At 38.4% G+C, this 19,943-nt stretch overlaps 1 protein-coding gene across 5 annotated transcripts in view; it reads left to right on the top strand.

Annotated features, from left to right (window-relative positions):
- Positions 1-317: 317 nt before the first annotated feature.
- The window catches only part of HSD17B3 (hydroxysteroid 17-beta dehydrogenase 3), a 67,432-nt gene continuing 47,806 nt past the window's right edge, over positions 318-19,943 (top strand). Inside the window, exons 1-2 of one of the 5 annotated variants that reach the window (XM_078153004.1) lie at positions 318-668; positions 5,174-5,220. In XM_078153004.1, coding sequence (XP_078009130.1) covers positions 515-668; positions 5,174-5,220 — 201 coding nt within the window. In that variant the 5' untranslated portion in view covers positions 318-514. The remainder of the gene's footprint in view (positions 669-5,173; positions 5,221-19,943) is intronic. The other 4 variants (XM_078153005.1, XM_078153003.1, XM_078153002.1 and 1 more) reach the window with 4 other exon arrangements.

The raw sequence follows: 19,943 nt of genomic DNA, 5'->3' as shown, positions 1-19,943 counted from the left end.
TCTTCTAATAAAGTGTGTGTGTGTGTGTGTGTGTGAGGTTGGTACCTAGGAACCTTAGCTCACTGAATTCTATTCAACATCATTTTTACCCTCCTTTCAGATAACATTCATTCCCCTTGAGTAAAAAATGAATTGCTACATCCTAATCAGAGCCTCATGATAGACAAGTTCTCTCTGTCCTATTGCAAGGCACTTCTTTATTTGTACTTTTCAGTTTCCCATTTCTGGGAGACAAATCACAGGCCACCGTTTTATCCATGATCAGGCTCCCTTTTCTTCTATTTTGCCCCTACCCATAATCCCTTAAAAAAACCTTCTGGCCACTCCAATAGTCAGTGAATCTTAGTCTGATGTGAAAGGGTTATTTCAATGTGATCTTTTATGGGTCAGTGGGAGGAACTCATCTGACCTTACTTTTCACTGGACGCATTTTTTTTTTTTGGTGTTGACCTCAAACTCAGCTGCACGGCAGTCAGTGTTAGAATTTCATCAACATTCACAATCCAGGTTGGCCATGGGTGAAATTCAGGATCAACTTTTAATCCTTGTAGGGGCACTGGTGTGTCTGAACTATTTGCTGAAGTGTGTGAAGTTCTTCAAATATTTTCTCCTGCGTTTATGGAATCCATTGCCAAAGTCTTTCTTTCGATCAATGGGAGAATGGGCAGGTAAAAGAGTTCATATTTCTCAATGTTAGCTATTGCTTATGTTCTTGATATTTTAATCTCAAGAGTTAGGCGAAGTTATTAAGAACAGAGCATGTAACTCAGGTTATTTTCATTTTTAAGGAAGTTATGGCTTAAAGTAGAAGGTAGAGAAAGAAAAAGAGGATAGAAAAGATTCTAGAACATTGGTGCTGAAGGACACCTCAGATTTTTACTTTTGATTTACAAGCATTTATTAGCACCTACTATGTGCAAAATGCCTTCCAAAGATTTCATTTTTATCCTCATAACAATCCTGGGAGGTAGGTGCTATTATACAAATTTTACAGATGAGGTAACTAAGTAGCTTGTCCATGGTCACGCAGCTAATTTGAACTCAGGCCTCTCTGGATTCTAGTCCAGGGCTCTGTCCAATAAGTCCCTAGATTTCCCTAATGATGTTAGGACATTTGAATCCAATCCCTTCATTTTACAGATGAGGAAACTGAGATGAAATTACTTTCTTCATATCACATAGCTAGAAAGTGACATAGCTAGTACTTGAATCCAGGTGTTTTGATATTTATTCCATTATACTATAGATGCCTGGCTTCTGAAAGGAACTATGAGGATAAAATTCAGGGCAGTGTTATGAAAAGAACAGTGGGTTGAGATTTAAGACAACACAGGATAGTCCTTCAGCATTTTGTCCATCACCAACTTGTGGTATGACTTCAGGCAAGTGATTTTCCTTCTCTGGGCCTTAGTTTCACAACTATAAAATTGGGGGGATTGGACTCGTTGATCTCTAAGGTTCTTTTCAATCGGCTTTAAGATTCTGATTTTATGAGAAAGATAAAAAATTACAAGATGTGTTAACTCTAAATATTTGGAAATAGATACTCTTAAGTCAACTTGTCTCTTTTTATCCTATTTATGAACAAGACTAGTCAGCCAATCTCCAGCTCTGAAAATTAAGATATTAGGGCTAGCAATTCTCTCTAGTCATGTAGTTTATTTCTTGTACAAAATGTTGATCAGATGCTACCAGGTCATAATAAAACTCTAACTACATGGCTGAGGCTGTATTTTAAAATCATGTATTTTGAATAATACTTCCTAAGACTTTTCTCCAATGTGATGATGTAGGCCAGGCAAGAGCTGGCTCCTGAAGCTAGGTACCAAACAAAGCCAGTGACTAAGAATAAATAAAAACTTGAAGAAACAATCCATAATATATGAATTAAGAGTAATTCTACACAGCCTTAGCAAGGAGGATGACTTTTCATGGGAACATTGTTGGAATAAATGAGCTAATGGACTGTTATTGTTAATTAATGTAATTGAATCACTGCATTTTCTGGATTTATTCCTTATCCACATTAGGGGAAGATTATATTCTTTTTAGGCTAACTGGTTAAATAGGTTGATTTCCAGCATCCAAACCCCTTCTCCTACCAAGATAATATCTACCATTTTATGGTATTCTATCTCTTCTGAAAAGCCATAGTGCAGAGTTAAGATACAAAATGAAATAACACACATGAATATCTCTAGCTGTATAAAGAGACTGACTGGCCTATGATTTAATTGGAATGCAGAATTCTCAAATAAGGAAACCCCCTCTACCAATCTAGGTTGGCATATTCTCTGTAATTTGTAGTTTTAGAGGGTTGGCTGCCTAGGCCAATGGTATCAAGAAGGCTGCTCACAACCTTCCCAAGTGCAGCCTGAACCATAAAAAAATGTAATTGAAAAATATTTAACAAATGAAATAAAAATACAATAAAATATAGCTATTACAATACAACAAAATCTAGACATTCTTAAAATGGCAATATGTAGCCTACAGGAATCCTTATGCACTAGAGTCTAGAGCAGTAAAAGTTTAAGTGATTTGATGAGGGACACACAGCCAGGACAAGACAGAGTCAGGACTTGTTTGGGGCTTTAATGACAGCTCTCTATCCACTTATACCAGGCTACCTCTCATGTCTCTCTGTGTGTGTTTGTGCACACATGTGTGTGTGTCTATGTATACACATAAAACATACACACATGAGAGGTACTATGACATAATGGTTAAGAGCTAGCCTCAGAGTCAGGATGACTTAGTGCTGTCATTGACAGGTATTGGCTAAACCAAATCTGAGCTGATCTGCATTGACAGAGGAAGTTTCTTCCCCAGTTTTCTATGCCAATGAAATCATAGGTGCCAGCAAAAATAAGTAAAAATATATAGATACATACACACTCACACATACATACAATACACACACTCACTCCCTCCCTGAAAATTTAGAAAATAGTGCAATTTGATGGATGGCTTGGCTCAAAGAACAGTTTTTAATATTCATTATCCTGGTTAATATTATCTATATTCATTATCTTGGAACCTCTCCTGGTTAAGAGTTTCTCTGAATGTAGCCAAGTTGAATCTTAAATAACAGATTCATAAATCATCGCCAGGTCTCTTTGCTTAGACAACTCTACACCATGATGAATCCCAGAATTCCAGCGTTAGAAGGTACATCAGAAACTAACCCGACACATATATGAAAGGAATTCCCACTATAATGTGCCTAACCAGTGTTCGTTCAGCCTGACACCTCTAAGGAGAGAAGAGTGGTCAGCAGGGTGTGATTTTTTAAGTCACTGAGAGAGCCTGCCTCTGCTAAGGCATTTGGTATTTGTATGTGGGGGGGAGGGAGAAGATGCAGAGAGCAAGGGTGATCTTCATGGAGGGGGAGAAGTACCTACAGCCAAGAAATCGTTGATCCTTTAAGTTTTGAATGAAATATTACACTATACAGACCCACACAGTACCAGAAACTTAAAACCAATGGTTCATACATTACTTGGAATTAAGGTAGTAGCTTAAGAATCTAAAAGAAAATAATAGAGCAAAAAGCAGCAAAACTGTACTTCCAAAGCATCATCTTCACCTGTTTCTTTAGTGTTTGAGAAGAGAAATAATTTAGATGGAATTGAATGGGAAGCAAGTTTAAAATGAGTGTCATCAAAAAGATACTACAGCAGTAATTTATAATGGATGAAATGGCCAAATTGGATGTTGAAGATGTTATATCCCTGGATTATGCAGGTAGAGAGCTTTGCAGAACACTTCTGCTGATATTAACCTTGATTTAGGAAAGATTATAGAATCACTCTAAGAAAAGGAAATTCCATTCTAAATGCGGGATAAGTCAATCTCTTATCATATAGCCTGTAAGTGATAGTCAATCTAGTCGACATGTTTAAGCAAATAGATAAGAATCTGGTGATTATCACAATATTGCAATAGTAAGATAATCAGAGTCCTGGACCTGGAGTTGAGGAACTTGTGTTTGGATCTTGCCTTTGATACTTATTAGCTGTGTGACCATGGACAAGTCACAGTTAAACTCTCTGAGCCAGAGTTTTCTCCTCTATAAAATGGACTTGGAATCTGGAAGATCAGTGTTTAAATCCTATCTCAGATATTTACTAGCTGTGTGACCCTGGGCAGCTAGGTGACATAGTGACTAGAACACTGGGCTTGGAGTCAGGAAGACCTGAGTTCAAAATCGGCTTCAGAAAATTACTAGCTGTGTGAATGCAAGGCATTTAACTCCTGTCTGCCTCAGTTTCCTCAGCTGTAAAATGGGGATCATAATGGCAACTACCTCCCCAGGGTTATTATGAGGATCAAATGAGATAATATTTGTAAAGTGCTCAGCACAGTGACTGGCACATAGTAGGTGCTTAATGAATGCTTGTTCCCTTCCCTTTTTCCCCTCTCCCCTACTCATTTTCCCTGTCTGTTACATTTCTAGGAAAGCAGAGTGGTTCAGTGGAAGGAAATTGGATGTGGAGTCAGAGAAACTGACAGAGAAAATGATTTTTGCCACTAATGAACTGTGTAACTTTGTACAAAGTCACTTCTCCTCTCTGGGCCTTAATTTCCTCATCTGTAAAATGAGAGGAATGGATTGAGTGGATCTCTAAATCCCCTCTGGCTCTAAATCTATGATCCTAGCATTCTGTTACTGTCTGCCAATATACTGAGATTCCCTCCTCCATCTATTCTTTGTACTAGATTATGGACAGGGCCTGTGAAAAGGAAAACTATTTTTCAAACAAATGAATGGCTCAGTTGTTCTTAAAATGACACTACAATGTGAACCAATACAGATAATGAAAACCCAATACTTGCCCTTGAGGGAGTGCAGGTTCTTCTGTTTTTATCACTTCTTTTTATCACTGTTGAGTCCCTCATCTGAATAGAATGTTCCTTGAGCCTGAGATGGCCTCTTTTTGGAATGTCTCCATCTCCGCCAACATTTTTAACCTTTTTGTAAGGGGAGGTGAGATGGCTATTAATGTTAATCACATAGTTCAGAGAGGGAGGCAGCTGCAGTGAAGGGAGAGCTATGGGCTATCAAATGTAGAATGGAAATAGAGATGAAGGAAATTCTGCAGAGGCAGAATAAAAAATTTGGATGTGAAATGAGGTTTAAAATGCTCTAAACTATTTTCTCCTTTTTCAGTGATCACAGGTGCTGGAGATGGAATTGGGAAAGCATACTCTTACGAGGTAAATTACCAGGAACATCTGTGTACTAGACTAGCATATTCCTGAAGATTGCTTCTATTCAATATTCTTCTTCCATTTAGATCTTACTGTTATCATTATCGTGCAGAACCGAATGCCTAGTTAGGAACTAGCTCTACATGTCACTCAGCAAAATCCATTGCCTACAGACAATTTCAAGAGTTAGGAGAATTTCCTTCTTTCCTTCCTTCCTTTCCTCCTCTCTCCTCCCTCCCTCCCTTCCTTCCTTCCTTCCTTCCTTCCTTCCTTCCTTCCTTCCTTCCTTCCTTCCTTCCTTCCTTCCTTCCTTCCTTCCTTCCTTCCTTCCTTCCTTCCTTCCTTCCTTCCTTCCTTCTTTCCTTCTCCCAGTGCCATGTGTTATAATTGGTTCCAAAGCCTATTAAATGTGGTTTGAGAGGAATACCAATACAAAGAAATTTATACAAAATAACAGTGTTGGGCTCATAGTAGACCATTCAATAATCCATTAGACCAAAGCACCCTTAAGTAGTGGCTGTAATATTTTCATCTGATACTCATTCTCATAGACCATAAAAGGACCATCCTATGATTTAGAGCTGGAGGGGAACCTTAGATTTAGAGCTGGAGGGGAACCTTAGAACCCATCAAATTCAACCCCCTTATTTTGCAGATGAGGAAATTGAGACCCAGGAAGGTAAAGTGATTTACTCAAAATTACAAAGGATTCAAATACAGCTTTTCTGACTCTAGATTTCGGCCTCTTTCCATTACACTACCTTGCTTTTCAAGATTGTAACCAAGACTAGAGCCAGGGAATTCTATCTTACTATAGGGTCCTAGACCTTGGAAGTCATCTTTAATGTCCAGACCCCAGGTTTCCCATGGCTACAACTGATACCAGCTTGAATCTTTCCAGTCTTTGGTATTAGTGGAAGACATTTGCCTTGTTCACCTTAGACGAGTGTAAAATAAAAGGAGATTTGAACCCAAGCCCTTCTGAATTCACATCCAGAATGCTATTTACTATACCAGGTGCTCTCAAAGTTTTTGGTCTCAGGATCCTTTTATACTCTTAAAAATTATTGAGGACTCCAAAGAACTTTTGTTTAAAAGGGTTATATCTATTGCTATTTACTATATTAGAATTTTAAACTTTCAATATTTAAAAATATTTATTAACTAATTAAACCCATTACCTATTAACATAATTTTATGAAAAAATAGCTATATTTTCCAAGACAAAAAATTAGAGAATAGTGGCATTTCTTTAATGTTTTTGAAAATTTCTTTAATGTCTGACTTAATAGAACACAGCTGGATTCCCATATCTACTTCTGCATTCAATCTGTTGTGATGGATTGTTTTGGTTGAAGAATATAAAGAAAATCTGGACTCCCACAAATATGCAATTGGAAAAGGGAGGAGTATTTTAATAGGCAAATAATGTCTTACTATTATTATAAGAATAATTTTGACCTTGAGGACTCCTGAAAAGGGTCTTGGGTCGCAAGGACCACACTCTGAGAACTGCTATTGTCAGAACCTTATCTTGTTTCATTCATGTACTCCCCCTCCCCTCATCCCTTTTCTTCCTTTTCCTCTGTCCCTGACAATCCACCCTTCCCCCAATTAAGATTTTGAGAATTGACAGCTCCCTTTCACTGCCCTTCTCTTTGAGGAAAGGATTATCTCTGAGGCCTTTTCTAATTCAGGGATATTAGGGTTCCATGATTTTGGGATTCTGGGAATAGGTTAGATTTTGAGATTTCTGTTTTTCCTTGGTTATGGAGCTAGACTTTTTTACCTCCCCCTCCCCCTCCTCCTTACTTGTACTCCTCAGCCAGGGCAAGAGGAGACTTCAGTCAATAACTCAGTCAAAAACATTTATTAAGAGAGCATTATGTGCCAGGCACTTCACTTTAGAGCTGGGGATATAAAGAAAAGTAAAAGACAGCCCTTGCTCTTTTGAAAAAGACTACTCAATAGAATGTAAGCTCATTGAGGGCAGTAACTTTTTTTTTCCTTTGTACCCCTAGCACGACCTTGCATATTAAACAAACTTAATACATGCTTGCTGAACTGAGCAGGGCATATAGTGTGTGTCCATGCTAATAAACATGACTGTCAAGTAGCCTTCTAATGACGTTAAGAATTTTTTAAAGTATGTTTCTATTCTTTTTTTTTGTGCCAATTTTAAGTTGCCCCAAACTATAGCTTGGTTGCCTTCAACCATCACATCACAGCAATCGGTAACTTTTGCACAGCAGTGTTAGTTATCAGATATTGGATAATAATTTCACTTTGAATTGCACTTCAGGAAATCATCCTTGACGGAGAGAATAGTTATTGTAGGGAACAATTATCTCTAAGTCCATTTATCGACTGAATATTTCACTAAAGCTACTTAAAACCTCACCCAAGGCAACATTATACTCTCAAGTTATATTTCCTTAGAGCTTCCCTTAGCAATGATAATGGCTTTTGACCAAGACGTTAAATCAATACAGAGTATACTCCATTGTACGTTATGTTCTCTCCATTCTTGAACAAAATTAACCTTAGGCTAGGCAGGACCTGTGGGCAGACCTGTGCTCCCCAAGAACAAAGCAGAAAGAAAGCAAAGAATAAAGCAGAAGGAGGCTCCATGTCTTTCAATCACTATGCTCAGCTCTTTTCTGTTTACATAAGAAAATCTCACGTGGTGTGAAGTTTTTGTCTTTATTGGGGCTAATTTTTTTATCCTTGTTCATTCTGCCATCTTCAAATTCGTATATTATTTTTTTGTCCTCTAGAAGTGTGTCCAAATCTATTACTATGACTTTTCTTAAAATAAACAAAAAAAAATTTTTGCTTTGTGAGGTTTTCTGATTAAGTTCACAGTAGAAAAAAAGGGAGGGATAACAATGGAATGAATCCTGGAAGTGGAAGAAAGAGCCTGCTATTGGGAGTGGGGAAGATATCTGTAATACTGACGGAAGCCTAAATATATCCAAAGTGCTTGGTGAACCATTTGAACATAATTCTAAACCAAGGCAAAAATCACCTTTTCCTTCTCTCTCTCAACTCTTTCACCCGGTCACATTAGCTATTCCCATGACTGCAATGCCCATCTCTATGTAGATCATACACCCTCCTCTGATCTTAATTGTCTCTACCCATTTGTGCCACCCAAGACTCAGCGTGTGCAAAACTGCAGTCATCTTCACTCTAAAACTTTTTCATAACTTCCCTGTTTCTGGTGGTGTTAGCACCATTTTTTTTAGTCACCTGGGCTCAAAACATGAGTCATTCTTGAGAAAAAGTAGGCAATATTTTAAGTACCTTTATATAGAGGCTAAATTATAATAGCTAGTATTTGTGTTGGGCTTTAAGGTTTGCAAAGCCCTTAACATATCTCATTTGATCCTCACAGTACCCCTATGAAATAGGTATCATCCCCATTTTACAGATGAAGAAAGTAAGGTTGAGAGGTTAAGTAGCTTGCCCAAGATCACATGACTATTAAATGTCTGAGGCAAATTTTGAACTTGGGAAAAATCATTAATTACTGGTAAAAAAAAAAAGACGAGACCCAGTGAATGAGAATTGGAAACTGTCCAGTTGTATTATTTCAGAGAACAGAAAAAGCTCCAAAACAGCCCAAAATTATTCTATGCCTTGGTAATAATCCAGGAAAGTACACCAGTTATGATTAAGCACTTAATTTCTGTCAGGCACTGTGCTTTAATAGTACTTTGGAGATACAAAGACAAGTGAAAGTCCCTGCCCTCAAGGAGCTTATAATCTAATATATTCCTGTAGCATAAATGAAGAATTTGAAAGTCAGCTTGGGTGTGTATGTATGAGACAACAGAGTTGTGGAAGTAATAGAGGTTTCTATTTGAAGACAGCTGTTGTGTCCTTCTAGGCCTAACACTTCCCAATTCTTTAACCATGCCTCTTGTGTCATGAATTTAAGACCCTTACCTGACCTATTTGCCCTCATACGGCTTCTCCTTACTCTACTCACTAAAAGTGAATTTGAACTAATGGGAAATGTCATGGATTTAATTATTCCCTATCTACTTTTCCTTAACATTTCTTACAAATTCTCTATTGTTTTACCACAAGAAGGAGTGTTTGATTTTCATTTCTCAACAAGAATCAGATAGGTATTACAATTTAATTTTTCAAAAGAACATCCAAGGTCACATCACCAAGAAGGTGGTGTATTAGACATTTCCTTCAGTCCTAGCTCACAAAAGAAAAAATGTGCACTATATGAAAGTAATTATAGCTGATTCCACAAGAGAAAAAAAGATCTCTGACAAGGTAAAGGCCATATTAATTAACACTAGAGAATGCTAATCTTTAAAGCTCTCATTAAGAACCTCATTTTGACCGGCCTTTGACTTTTGTAGAATTTTGGAGTGCACAAGTATGTAACATTGCATATAATCTAGGATTTGTTTTTGATGAGTCCATCAATTTTGTTTTGTTTTTTCCTCTTCCCAAAAAAATTCTCATAAAGGATGACCCTTTGGGAGGGGCAAGGTAGAGGGGTGTAGGGGGATATTTAGACAATATGAAATCAAAAGATTTCAATGCAATTTTATTTTTAAAAAAGGAAAAAATGACATTTTATAATAAAGAGAATGAGGCATTGTGAGGCATAGAGGCTAACTTGCAGTATAGTATTTGCTGATTTAAGATCTAGCATGCTATCCACTATACCACCTAGTGACCTCATAGAGAATATGTATGATGTCTTGCTCAGCATTCAGGAAAGGACCCAGGTTACCTTCTTGCTTCACTAGTTCTGGAAAACAGGTAGGCCAAGTTGGAGGCTAATTGCACAGGTGCCTGAACCCTCAAATGCATTTAACCAGGGTTATTAGGGGACCCAGGGAGAAAGGAGCTAGTTTATCAATGATTGGGATAGCATATATGAGGTCATAGGTCACATCACATAGCTTTAGAAGGGACTTTAGAAAGCCCTACTTCAAAACTTTCATTATTATAAGTGAAGATACTGAGTCCCAGAGTGGAACATAACACTACTTACCCAAGGTTCTATAAATAGCCAGTAGTGGAACAATGATTCAAATCCAATACTCTGTCTCATATGCCATATTTCCACTCAGTTTAATTCTTTTTTTTTTACTTTAAATAATATTTTATTTTTCCGACAATTACAAATCAAAAATTTTTAGCATTCATTTTTATAAGATTTCAAATTTTACATTTTTCTCCTTCCACTATTCTGAAAACAGTAGGCAGTTTGATATAGTTTATACTTTTGTTATCATGTAAAACATTTCCATATTCATCGTGGTTGTGGAAGAAGAAACAGATCAAAAGTTAAAAAAAACTCCCACAAGAAATAATAAAGTAAGTGAAAAAAATATGCTTCAGTCTGCATTCTGAGTCCATCAGTTCTTCATCTGGATATGGATAGCATTTTCCTTCTTGAGTCCTTTGTACTTGTCTTGGATCATTGTGTTGCTGAGAAAAACGGAGTCATTCATAGTGGATCACCACATGATGTTGCTGATATTGTCCATTTCACTTTGCATTAGTTTGTACAAGTCTTTTCAGGTTTTCCTCTACTCCGTGTGTGTCTGCTTCAAATGTGTTTCTTGTAAGCAACATATTGTAGATAATGTTTTTTTCATCCACTCTGCTAACCATTTCCATTTTATGGGAGAGTTTATCCCATTCACATTCACCATTATGATTACTACCTATGTATTTCCTTCCATCCTATTCTTCCTCCTGCTTGTTCTTTGTCTCCTTTCACTCTTTCCCACATCACCAATGTTTTGCTTCTGTCTACCATCTCCCTTGATCTGCCCCCTCTATGGTCAGTCCCTCCCCTCTTTTATTTAATCTCCTCTCCTCCTACTTCCCTGTTAGGTAAGAGATTTCTTTATTCATCTGATTGTGTATGTTATTCCCTCTTTGAGCTAATACTAATGAGAGTAATGTTCAAGCAATGCCCATCACCCTCCTCCACCATCTTCCCTCCACTGTAATAGGTCTTTCCTCTCATGTTAGATAATTTACCCATTCTACCTCTCCCTTCTTTCTGTACCATTGTACTCCTCTTTCTCATCCCTTAATTATTTTTATGTCATTCCCTCAAATATACCTTATACCCATACCCTCTGTCTATGTTTATTCCTTCTATCTGTACTGTTAGTGATAGAATTTTTAAGAGTTACAAGTATCATCTTCCCACGTAGGGATGTAAATAGTTCAGTTCTATTGAATCCCTTCCATTTTCTTTTCTCTTTTTATCTATTTATGTTTCTCTTGGGTCTTGATATTGGAGGTCAAATTTTTGGTTTAATTCTGATCTCTCTTTATGAAGGCTTGAAATCCTTCAATTTTATTGAATGACCATTTTTTCCCTTGATGTATTACGCTAAATTTTGCCAGGTGATTCTTGGTTGTGGTTCTAGCTACTTTGCCCTCTGGAATATCATGTTCCATGACCTCTAGTCTTCTAATGTTGCAGCTGCTAAGTCCTGTGTGATCCTGATTGTGACTCCCTGATATTTGAATTGCTTCTTTTTGGCCATTTGCATTATTTTCCCCTTGATTCGATGGTTCTAAAATTTGGCTATAATGTTCCTTGGGGTTTTCATTTTGGGATCTCTTTCCTGAGGTGATCAGTAGATTTTTTCAATGCCTATTCTGCCCTTTGGTTCCAGCACATCAAGGCAGGTTTCCTTGATAATTTCTTGAAAGATGCTGTCCAGGTCCTCCTTTTGATTATGGTCTTCAAGTAGTCTAATGATTCTTATGTTATCTTTCCTGGATCTATTTTCCAGGTCAGTTTTTCCCATGAGGTATTGTACATTTTCTTCAGTTTTTTCATTCTTTTGAATTTTTTAATTGATTCATAGTATCTCATTGAGTCATTAGCTTCCACTTACCCAATTTCAACTTTTAAGATGTTATTTTCCTCAATTAGCTGTTGTACTTTCGTCTATTTGGCCAATTGTACTCTTTAAGGAGTTGTTTTCTTCAGCAGATTTTTTTAAATCTCCTTTTCCATCTGGCCAATTCTACTTTTTAAGCAGTTTTCTAAGCTATTGACTCTTTTTCCACAATCCTCTTGCATCACTCTCATTTCTTACCCCCATTTTTCTTCTACCTCTCTTGTATGATTTTCAAACTCCTTTTTGAGCTCTTCTATGAGTTCTTTCTGGGCTTGGGACCACTTCCTGTTTTTCTTTGGGAATTTGCCCATAGGTGTTTTGACATCGTTGTCCTCTTCTGAGTTTGTTTCTTGGTCTTCCCTGTCACCAGAATAACTTCCTATGGTCAGATTCTTTCTTTCCCCTGCTAATCCCCCACCCCCATCTTTTTTTGGCCTTTTAACTTTCTTTTAAATTTGAGCTCTGCTTCCAGGGTAAAAGGAGTACAATCTCAGGCTTCTTGTGCCAAGGGTTGCCCTTGACTGTTTACCTAGTGGTGCTGCACTGATCTTGCCCTGAGGCCCACAAGGGACCCTTGTGTCTGGTGCTGCACTGTGAGGGGGGGTGGGGGTGCTGCTGGAAGCTGTAGGGGTCTGGCAGCTTACCTGGTGCTGAGCTGGGTTTCTTGTGGTGGTGTCTGGCATGTGCTTAGGTCCAGTGGAGTTTTTCTGCGTTTCCCTGGGGCTACACTGAAGCACATGGAGGTCTGGCCCCTAAAGGTTGCCTGTTTGCCCTGGACTGCATTGAAACATGTGGAGGTCCTGCTGCTGGAGAATGTCTGTCTGGGACTGCACCAAAGCTTGTGGTGGTTCTCAGGGATGGAGTCTGCTGGTTCCCTTGGCTATGCTAAGGCACATGGTGGGTTAGTAATGGAGGGGGGTGGTGTTTGCCTGCTCCACCACACTGGGGCTCAGGATCTCCCACTGGTTTGCTGAGGTGGGGCTTGCTGCTGGCTTGCTGGGATGCTTCCTTTCCTGGAATATGCTCCCCTTTTACCCAACATTTTTTGCTGATCCTCCAAGTCTCCCAGGCTAAAAACCCAATCTACTTGTCTTTCTGTGGGCTCCACTGTTCCCAGATTTGTTCTAGGGCACTATTTTATGGTTGTTTGGTTGTTTGGAGGTGAATATGGGAGAGCTACAGTAATTTATTGCTTACTCTGACGTCTTGGCTCCCAAAAGTCCACTTAGCTTAATTCTGAGAAACTACAGAGTAAAAGGGTAAGCAGGTTGTGCTGGGAGGAAATTGGCTATGAGGTTTCTTCCTTGTGTCTTTATCATAGTAAATAGATATCTGAGTCTGAGATTATGGCTTGTACTGTTGATAGGCTCAAACATACCTTAGAAGCAGCATAACAATGGAAAAGGCATTGGACTTGGTAGCTAGAAGATGTGGGTTCTGGCCCTAGCCCTGACATTTTCTTAGCTATATGATTATGAACAAGTCATTTAATCTCTCAGATCATTTCCACATCTATAAAATGGGGTTGGGAAGTTAGGTAGTGAAGTGGATAAAGTGCTGGGCTTGAAGTCAGGAAGACTTATCTTTATGAGTTCAAATCTGGTCTCAGATGCTTACCACAAGACCCTGGGCAAGTCACTTAACCCTATTTGCCTCAGTTTCTTCATCTGTAAAATGAGCTGGAAAAGGAAATGGCAAACCATTCCAATATCTTTGCCAAGAAAACCCCCAAATGGGGTCATAAGAGTCAGATAGGACTGAACAACAACAAGATGGGGTTCATAATATTTTCAAGGAAAACATTTTGTAAACCTTAAATAAGTTTACAATTCTGAAATATATCAGAAGAGGGAAGTGTGCAATAATGAAATCTACAACTGCCTGATTGTTCTAGCTGAAGATTCCCCCTTCACACCTCCCAACGAGTACTATCAGAACCTGAATTCAAAACCTTCTATCTATCCCTGTAAGGGATTAAGTTGATCCATTCTTAGGTTCACATGGATAAAATCCTTAAAAAGAATGAGCTCAGACCTGAGAGTATCATTTGGCCAGACACTAAAAAGCCATTAGCAAAGAAAATACAAATATGCTCTGAAGTAATTAGTTGGGAGAAGATTTAGGAGCACACAGGATGAAGAACTCTTAAACGAGAGAGACAGCTGCCTGTGGATAATGCAGCTTGCAAACAGCTGTTTGCTCCATTTGTTTGCTCCCAGGGCTGTAAAGTCAGGATGCTTCCTGATCGCTAGCTAGACCAGTAGTGAAGAAGGGCTGGTAAGTCTGTCCTCTGGGTTGCTGTGATAGAAAAAAAAAATAAGACAAAGTGAATGTGGGAGCACATGTGTTCAGGGACAGGGAGTTGCTGAGTTTGGCTGGAATGTGGCAGATGTGGAGGTGAGTGGCAAAAGAGTGGAAAGGTAGAGTGGCATCAGATTGTGGAAGGCCCAGAATGCAAGGCTAAAGAGTTTTAATTTGATCCAATTGGTAGAGAGTCACCAAAGATTTTTGAATAGAATAACATTGGCATTTTCAATTCAATCAAACAAATACTTATTAAATAAATGTCGTTTATCTGTCAGGAATTGTAATACAGACATAAAGACAAAAATCTACGCATAAACATTGTAGCTGTTGCTGTTTGTCCTTTGTTCTTGAAGAGGACCATGACATCAGGAAGGTGATGCCATGACATGCAAGTGGATGGGATCTGAGGGAGGCAGGGCTGTGCAATGTCACCAGCCTCACAGTCTCCTCTGGAGCCATCTGGTTCCAGTGGCAAGATGCAGATCAGGATGACTGGAGATGGCCCTGCGGACCCTTGGCCTTTTTCGAGCTAAGGTCTTTCCCAGGTCTCACTTTGTCTGAGGCAACATCCATTCCAAACATTATGGCTAGCAGTTATGTGAAGGATAAATGGATCGAGTGGTGGAAGTGGGGAAGAGAATAAAAAAAGTTTTTTTGAAAGATATTGACATTTCTTCAGCCTAAACTTCTTGAGGTTAGATAAGTATTACCTGCTGTATAAAAAGAGCTAAAAAGCACTTAGTAGGTAGGTTCTTTTGTGGTGTAGCATACTGTGTTAATTTGAATTCCATCTCTGGTATTCCCTAGCTGTGTGACCTTGGAGAAGTCACTTAACCTCTATAAGCCTTAGTATGTCCATCTGTAAAATGGTCAATAAGTATCAATAACATGATAGTTATTGTGCCTACCCCAACCCTAAGGGTTGTTCTTAGGCTTAAATTAACGTATGTAAATTTCATTGCAAATTACCCACACACACACACACAAATAATATGCATATGTATATATTTAACTATTGTTATTTTATTGCTCAGTAATTGTCAATTAGGGGCAGCTATGTGAAGCAGTGATTAGAGTGCCAGCCCTAGAGTCAGAATACCTGCATTTGCATCCAGGCTCAGATACTTACTAGTCTGTGACCCTGAACAAATCACTCAACCCTATTTGCCTCAGTTTCCTCATCCTTGAAATAAGCTAGAGAAGAAAATGGCAAAGCAGTCCAGTATCTTTGCCTAGAAAACCCCAAATGGGGTCATGAAGAGTTGGACACAACTAAAGACTGAACAACAAAATTGTTAATTGGCTGAGATTTAACTATTTTCTTCTCTCTATATAAAATTGTATTTTTCTAGGCCCCAAACAGCATAGTAGTTTTATTTCCCTACTAATCCTCATGAAATTGTGTTAGACAAATAGAGTATTCTCAAATGAAACTTTATTCTAACAATAAGTATTATGATTTTTGCCCATAACCTGCAAAGCCATAAAATTTGTAATGGAGTTGGTTTCCAAGTTCTTTTTTACTCTTCCATACCAAATAAATTGTCTTAAGATTTAGTGTCATTTGTTAAAAATATTTTAATACATATATTTTTTTACAAATAGCCCAAATGATCTCATATTGAATGTTTTAACTCAGATCACACACTAGAAACTTCTGTGAGCTTATGTAACATACCAATTCTACTCAACTATCTCTCAAAAGATTTGATGTTATTCCCATGCTAACAGACACTGTAAAACAACCCCACAGGAGATGAATAACTGAAATAGCATTAGACCTAGGCTAGAAGTCTAGTGGAATGTTCCTAAATAACCTCAAGTCATTGTCCTGCTCTGGAGCTCAATTGCCTCATCTGTAAAATGAAAGATTTGGATTAGGTAATAATAATAATTTACATTTTCACAGTGCTGTAAGGTTTGCAAAACACTTTTCTTACAACAGCTCTGAAGTAGGTGGTGTATTTTTATCCCTGATTATACAAATGAGGAGACAGCCTCTCAGAGGTTGTGATTTGTCCATGATAATCACAATCTCTCGTATTTACATAGTGATTTAAGATGTGCAAAATACTTTATTTATGTTATCTCACTTAATCCTTACAACAACTCTGTGAGATGGGAACAATGAAAATAGCTACTGTTTTACAGATGAATGAACTGAGGCTCACAAGAGTGAAATGACTTGCCCCACAGTCACACAGCTGGTAAATATCAGAGACAGAACATAAAGGCAAGTCTCTCCTGATTCCAAGCTTAGCTTATTTTCAGCTGTCCTTTCCTGCTCCAAATCTACTAGCATCCCAGGATGGATTTACCAAAGTGAAAGGTATTTGAATTTTTGCTATAAAATAGCCAAATTTCTCCACATTTTTCTAGCAGTAAATTTTTTTTTTAGGCAATTGGGGTTAAATGACTTGCCCAGAGTCACACAGCTAGTAAGTGTTATGTGTCTGAGGCCAGATTTGAACTCAGGTCTTCCTGACTCCAGGGCTGGTGCTCATAATGTTGTCTGAGGCAACATTCATTCCAAACGTTATGGCTAGCAGTTATGTGAAGGATAAATGGATGGAGGGGTGGAAGTGGGGAAGAGAATAGGAAAAAATTTTTTTTGAAAGATATTGACATTTTTTCAACCTAAACTTGAGGTTAGATAAGTATTGCCTGCTCTATAGAACGAGCTAAAAAGTGCTTACTATGTAGATTCTTTTGTGGTGTACTGGTGTGTTAGAGTCTAGCGTGATAGACTTGAAGTCCAGTAGAAATGAATTTGAATTTCACCTCTGATACTCACTGTGCCACCTAGCTGCTCCATCTAGCAGTAAATTCTTCAGGTCAGTCTTGGAGCAGGACAATCTAAACTGACCAGGTCGCCAGTAAGAGTATTATAATTTCTTCCTTCTCCTTCCTAGTCACTGAAGTCAGTCTTTTCTGGTTAATTATTAGTAATAGTTTTCTTTTATTGGACTTTGATTTCCATAGTTGGTAGGGAGATCTGTTAATGTAGGTCACAAAAATGTTAAGTGTCATCTCAGCAGCAGGAATGGATCATACTTAATAATCTTTTTAAAGAGCTAGTTGGTGAAAAGGTCATGGAAGGCAAGTAAAAGAAAGAAAAGAGCCAGTATTTTGTTTCTTTTCTTCATAATTGTGACAAAACACTGTGGGTCGGGGGCTGTGCTCTAGTAACCCACTAAGGACTTGGAATGGAGATGACTTTTTCCCCTACGACCTTGAAACTGGGCCCTTTATAACCCCTTTCTTCTAGCAGCTTTCTCTAGCAACAGTTTGTCCTCCAAGAATCCTCACACTGTACGCATTTGTACACGTCAGATGGATTAGGGTCATCCATTTGACGTGTACAAATGCCTACAGTGTGAGGAATCTTGGAGGACAAACTCAATATGTGAGTAGGCAAATTACTATGAGTATGCAGTGAGAGGCATGCTGATAAATGTTTAATAATTAGCTCTCCTGAAACAAGTATATACCATACATTTTCAAGTTTAATCTTCATTATTACCATTTTCTTCATCACTTTCTTAAGTCTAGATAATCAACAAAATAATAAAGCAAGCTCTCATTTGTAGTAATTTCTATTTCCAAGGTCTAAATGCTCACAATGAAAATATAACAATAAGTACTCTAGCCAGTTGCAGCACAAGGTACAATTATAGATTTCAACCTGGTTCATCTGCAAAGATTTCTGTGGTTCTGAATTCTTCTTTCTGGAGTACCCATTCCTAGTACTTTGAGATGTCTGTAGTCTCTCCCTAATTTTATTCTACTTTTGGTTCCAGGCTAGAGACCTGTTTCAAAGTTCTCCTATTTGTTGAGGAAATTAGACCCTTCCTATGTGATTCTCCAGGTTCCTTTCTTAAGGTCTGTCTGAATTATATGACAAATGGCTTCCTGACCCTTCAAAAGGAGGACCCTGTGAAATTACTTTTTGAACCACTGCTTTCCTGGGAGTCACTCTCATTCTTGCCTTGTCTTCTTTTTCTAATTGTCCTTCATTCTGGGCAAATTTGTGGTGGAGATAGAGTTGGTTTTCTGTAGCCCCAATCCCCCTTTTGTATTCCTTTCCCCTGTCCATACTTCTCTATTCTTCAGGAGTTACATTCCTCCACTTCAAATGTGCACTCGGGAAAGACCATATCAGTTATTTATTATTTACATCTTGTTCTGAATATTAGCAAGTGAATACATTCCCTCTTTCTGGGGATATTTGTGCCTTGTGGTATCTGTAGCCAGAGGTAGAATGGAACTGAAAGCTTTGTTCCATTGGTAGCATTGAGGCAAATGGGGGAAAATCCTTTTTTTTTTTTTGGAGAAAGAGAAAGGAGTTTTCCTAGGGTGTATAAAATCACTTTCAAGGTCCAGCCATAGGGCAACTAGGTTTTACAGTGGGTGGAGCACTGGGTTTGGGATCAGGAAGACTCATCTTTATGAGTTCAAATCTAATCTCAGATGCTTTTTGGCTGTGTGACCATGGGCAAGTAACTTAACCTTGTTTGCCTCAGTTTCCTTATCTGTAAAATGAGCTGGAGGAGGAAATGGCAAACCACTCCCATAACTTTGCAAAGAAAACCTCAAACAGGGTCACAAAGAGTCGGACACGACTGAAATAACTGAACAACAACAAAGGTCCATCTATTTCCAGAATCTAATGTCTCTTTCTCTCCCTTTACTCACACATGCATACCTGAATTCAAACTTATTCTTTTCAATCATTGCCAGCACACCCCTCTTTTCTTCCTTCCACATCACCCATTATGTATTAGCATAAATGATCTCTATTCCTTTACATAGACTCCAGAGTAGTAACCTACAGTGCAGGGAATAGACAGAATTGAAAACACACACACACACACACACACACACACACACACACACACACACACACACACACTACAGGAAGGTTATTCATCATAATAATGATTATTCATGTTTTAGATTGTTGTACAAGAATGAAATCTGGGATGTCAGCCCACTTAAAAACCTTAATTTTCTAAAAAAAAAGGGGTCTGGAAAAATTCAGTGTATAGGAAGTCAGTCTCCCTGACCATCCCTGAAATAGACAGGAGGCTGTTCTGGGTAGACAAAGGGAACAATGCCATCCCCCAGACAATCAGAGTTCTCTTTGTTTTGAGGATGGGGAGTTTTCCTCCTGTTCCCTCTGACCACTTCACATGCAGCCCTTAAAATGAGCTTTCAAAACCTTAGAGTGTCTAAGTGTTTGCTGGGTCCCTAGGGAATAGCTGAACAGTTAGTAAAGAGCAGCTTAGGAAACCTACTTTGCTAAGAGGGTCTTTTGTGCTGAGAATGCAAATGGCTGCCCACAATGCCTTTAATGGACAATTTCCCCTTTCAGAGTTTGATGAAGTGAATTAAGAAACAAAGGTTCTGATTTCTCAGACATTCTTTCCATTGTTTCTGAGAGTCTCAAGAGTGAGGGAAAGGTTTTCAATGTACATAGATAGGGCTTTGGGACATCTTTGCTGGGAGTCA

Source organism: Phascolarctos cinereus, unplaced genomic scaffold (genome assembly GCF_003287225.1).
Source record: "Phascolarctos cinereus isolate Bilbo 61053 unplaced genomic scaffold, phaCin_HiC Scaffold_4;HRSCAF=312, whole genome shotgun sequence".
Classification (NCBI taxonomy): Eukaryota; Metazoa; Chordata; class Mammalia; order Diprotodontia; family Phascolarctidae; genus Phascolarctos; species Phascolarctos cinereus.
This window is presented reverse-complemented; position numbering and strand designations above follow the sequence as displayed.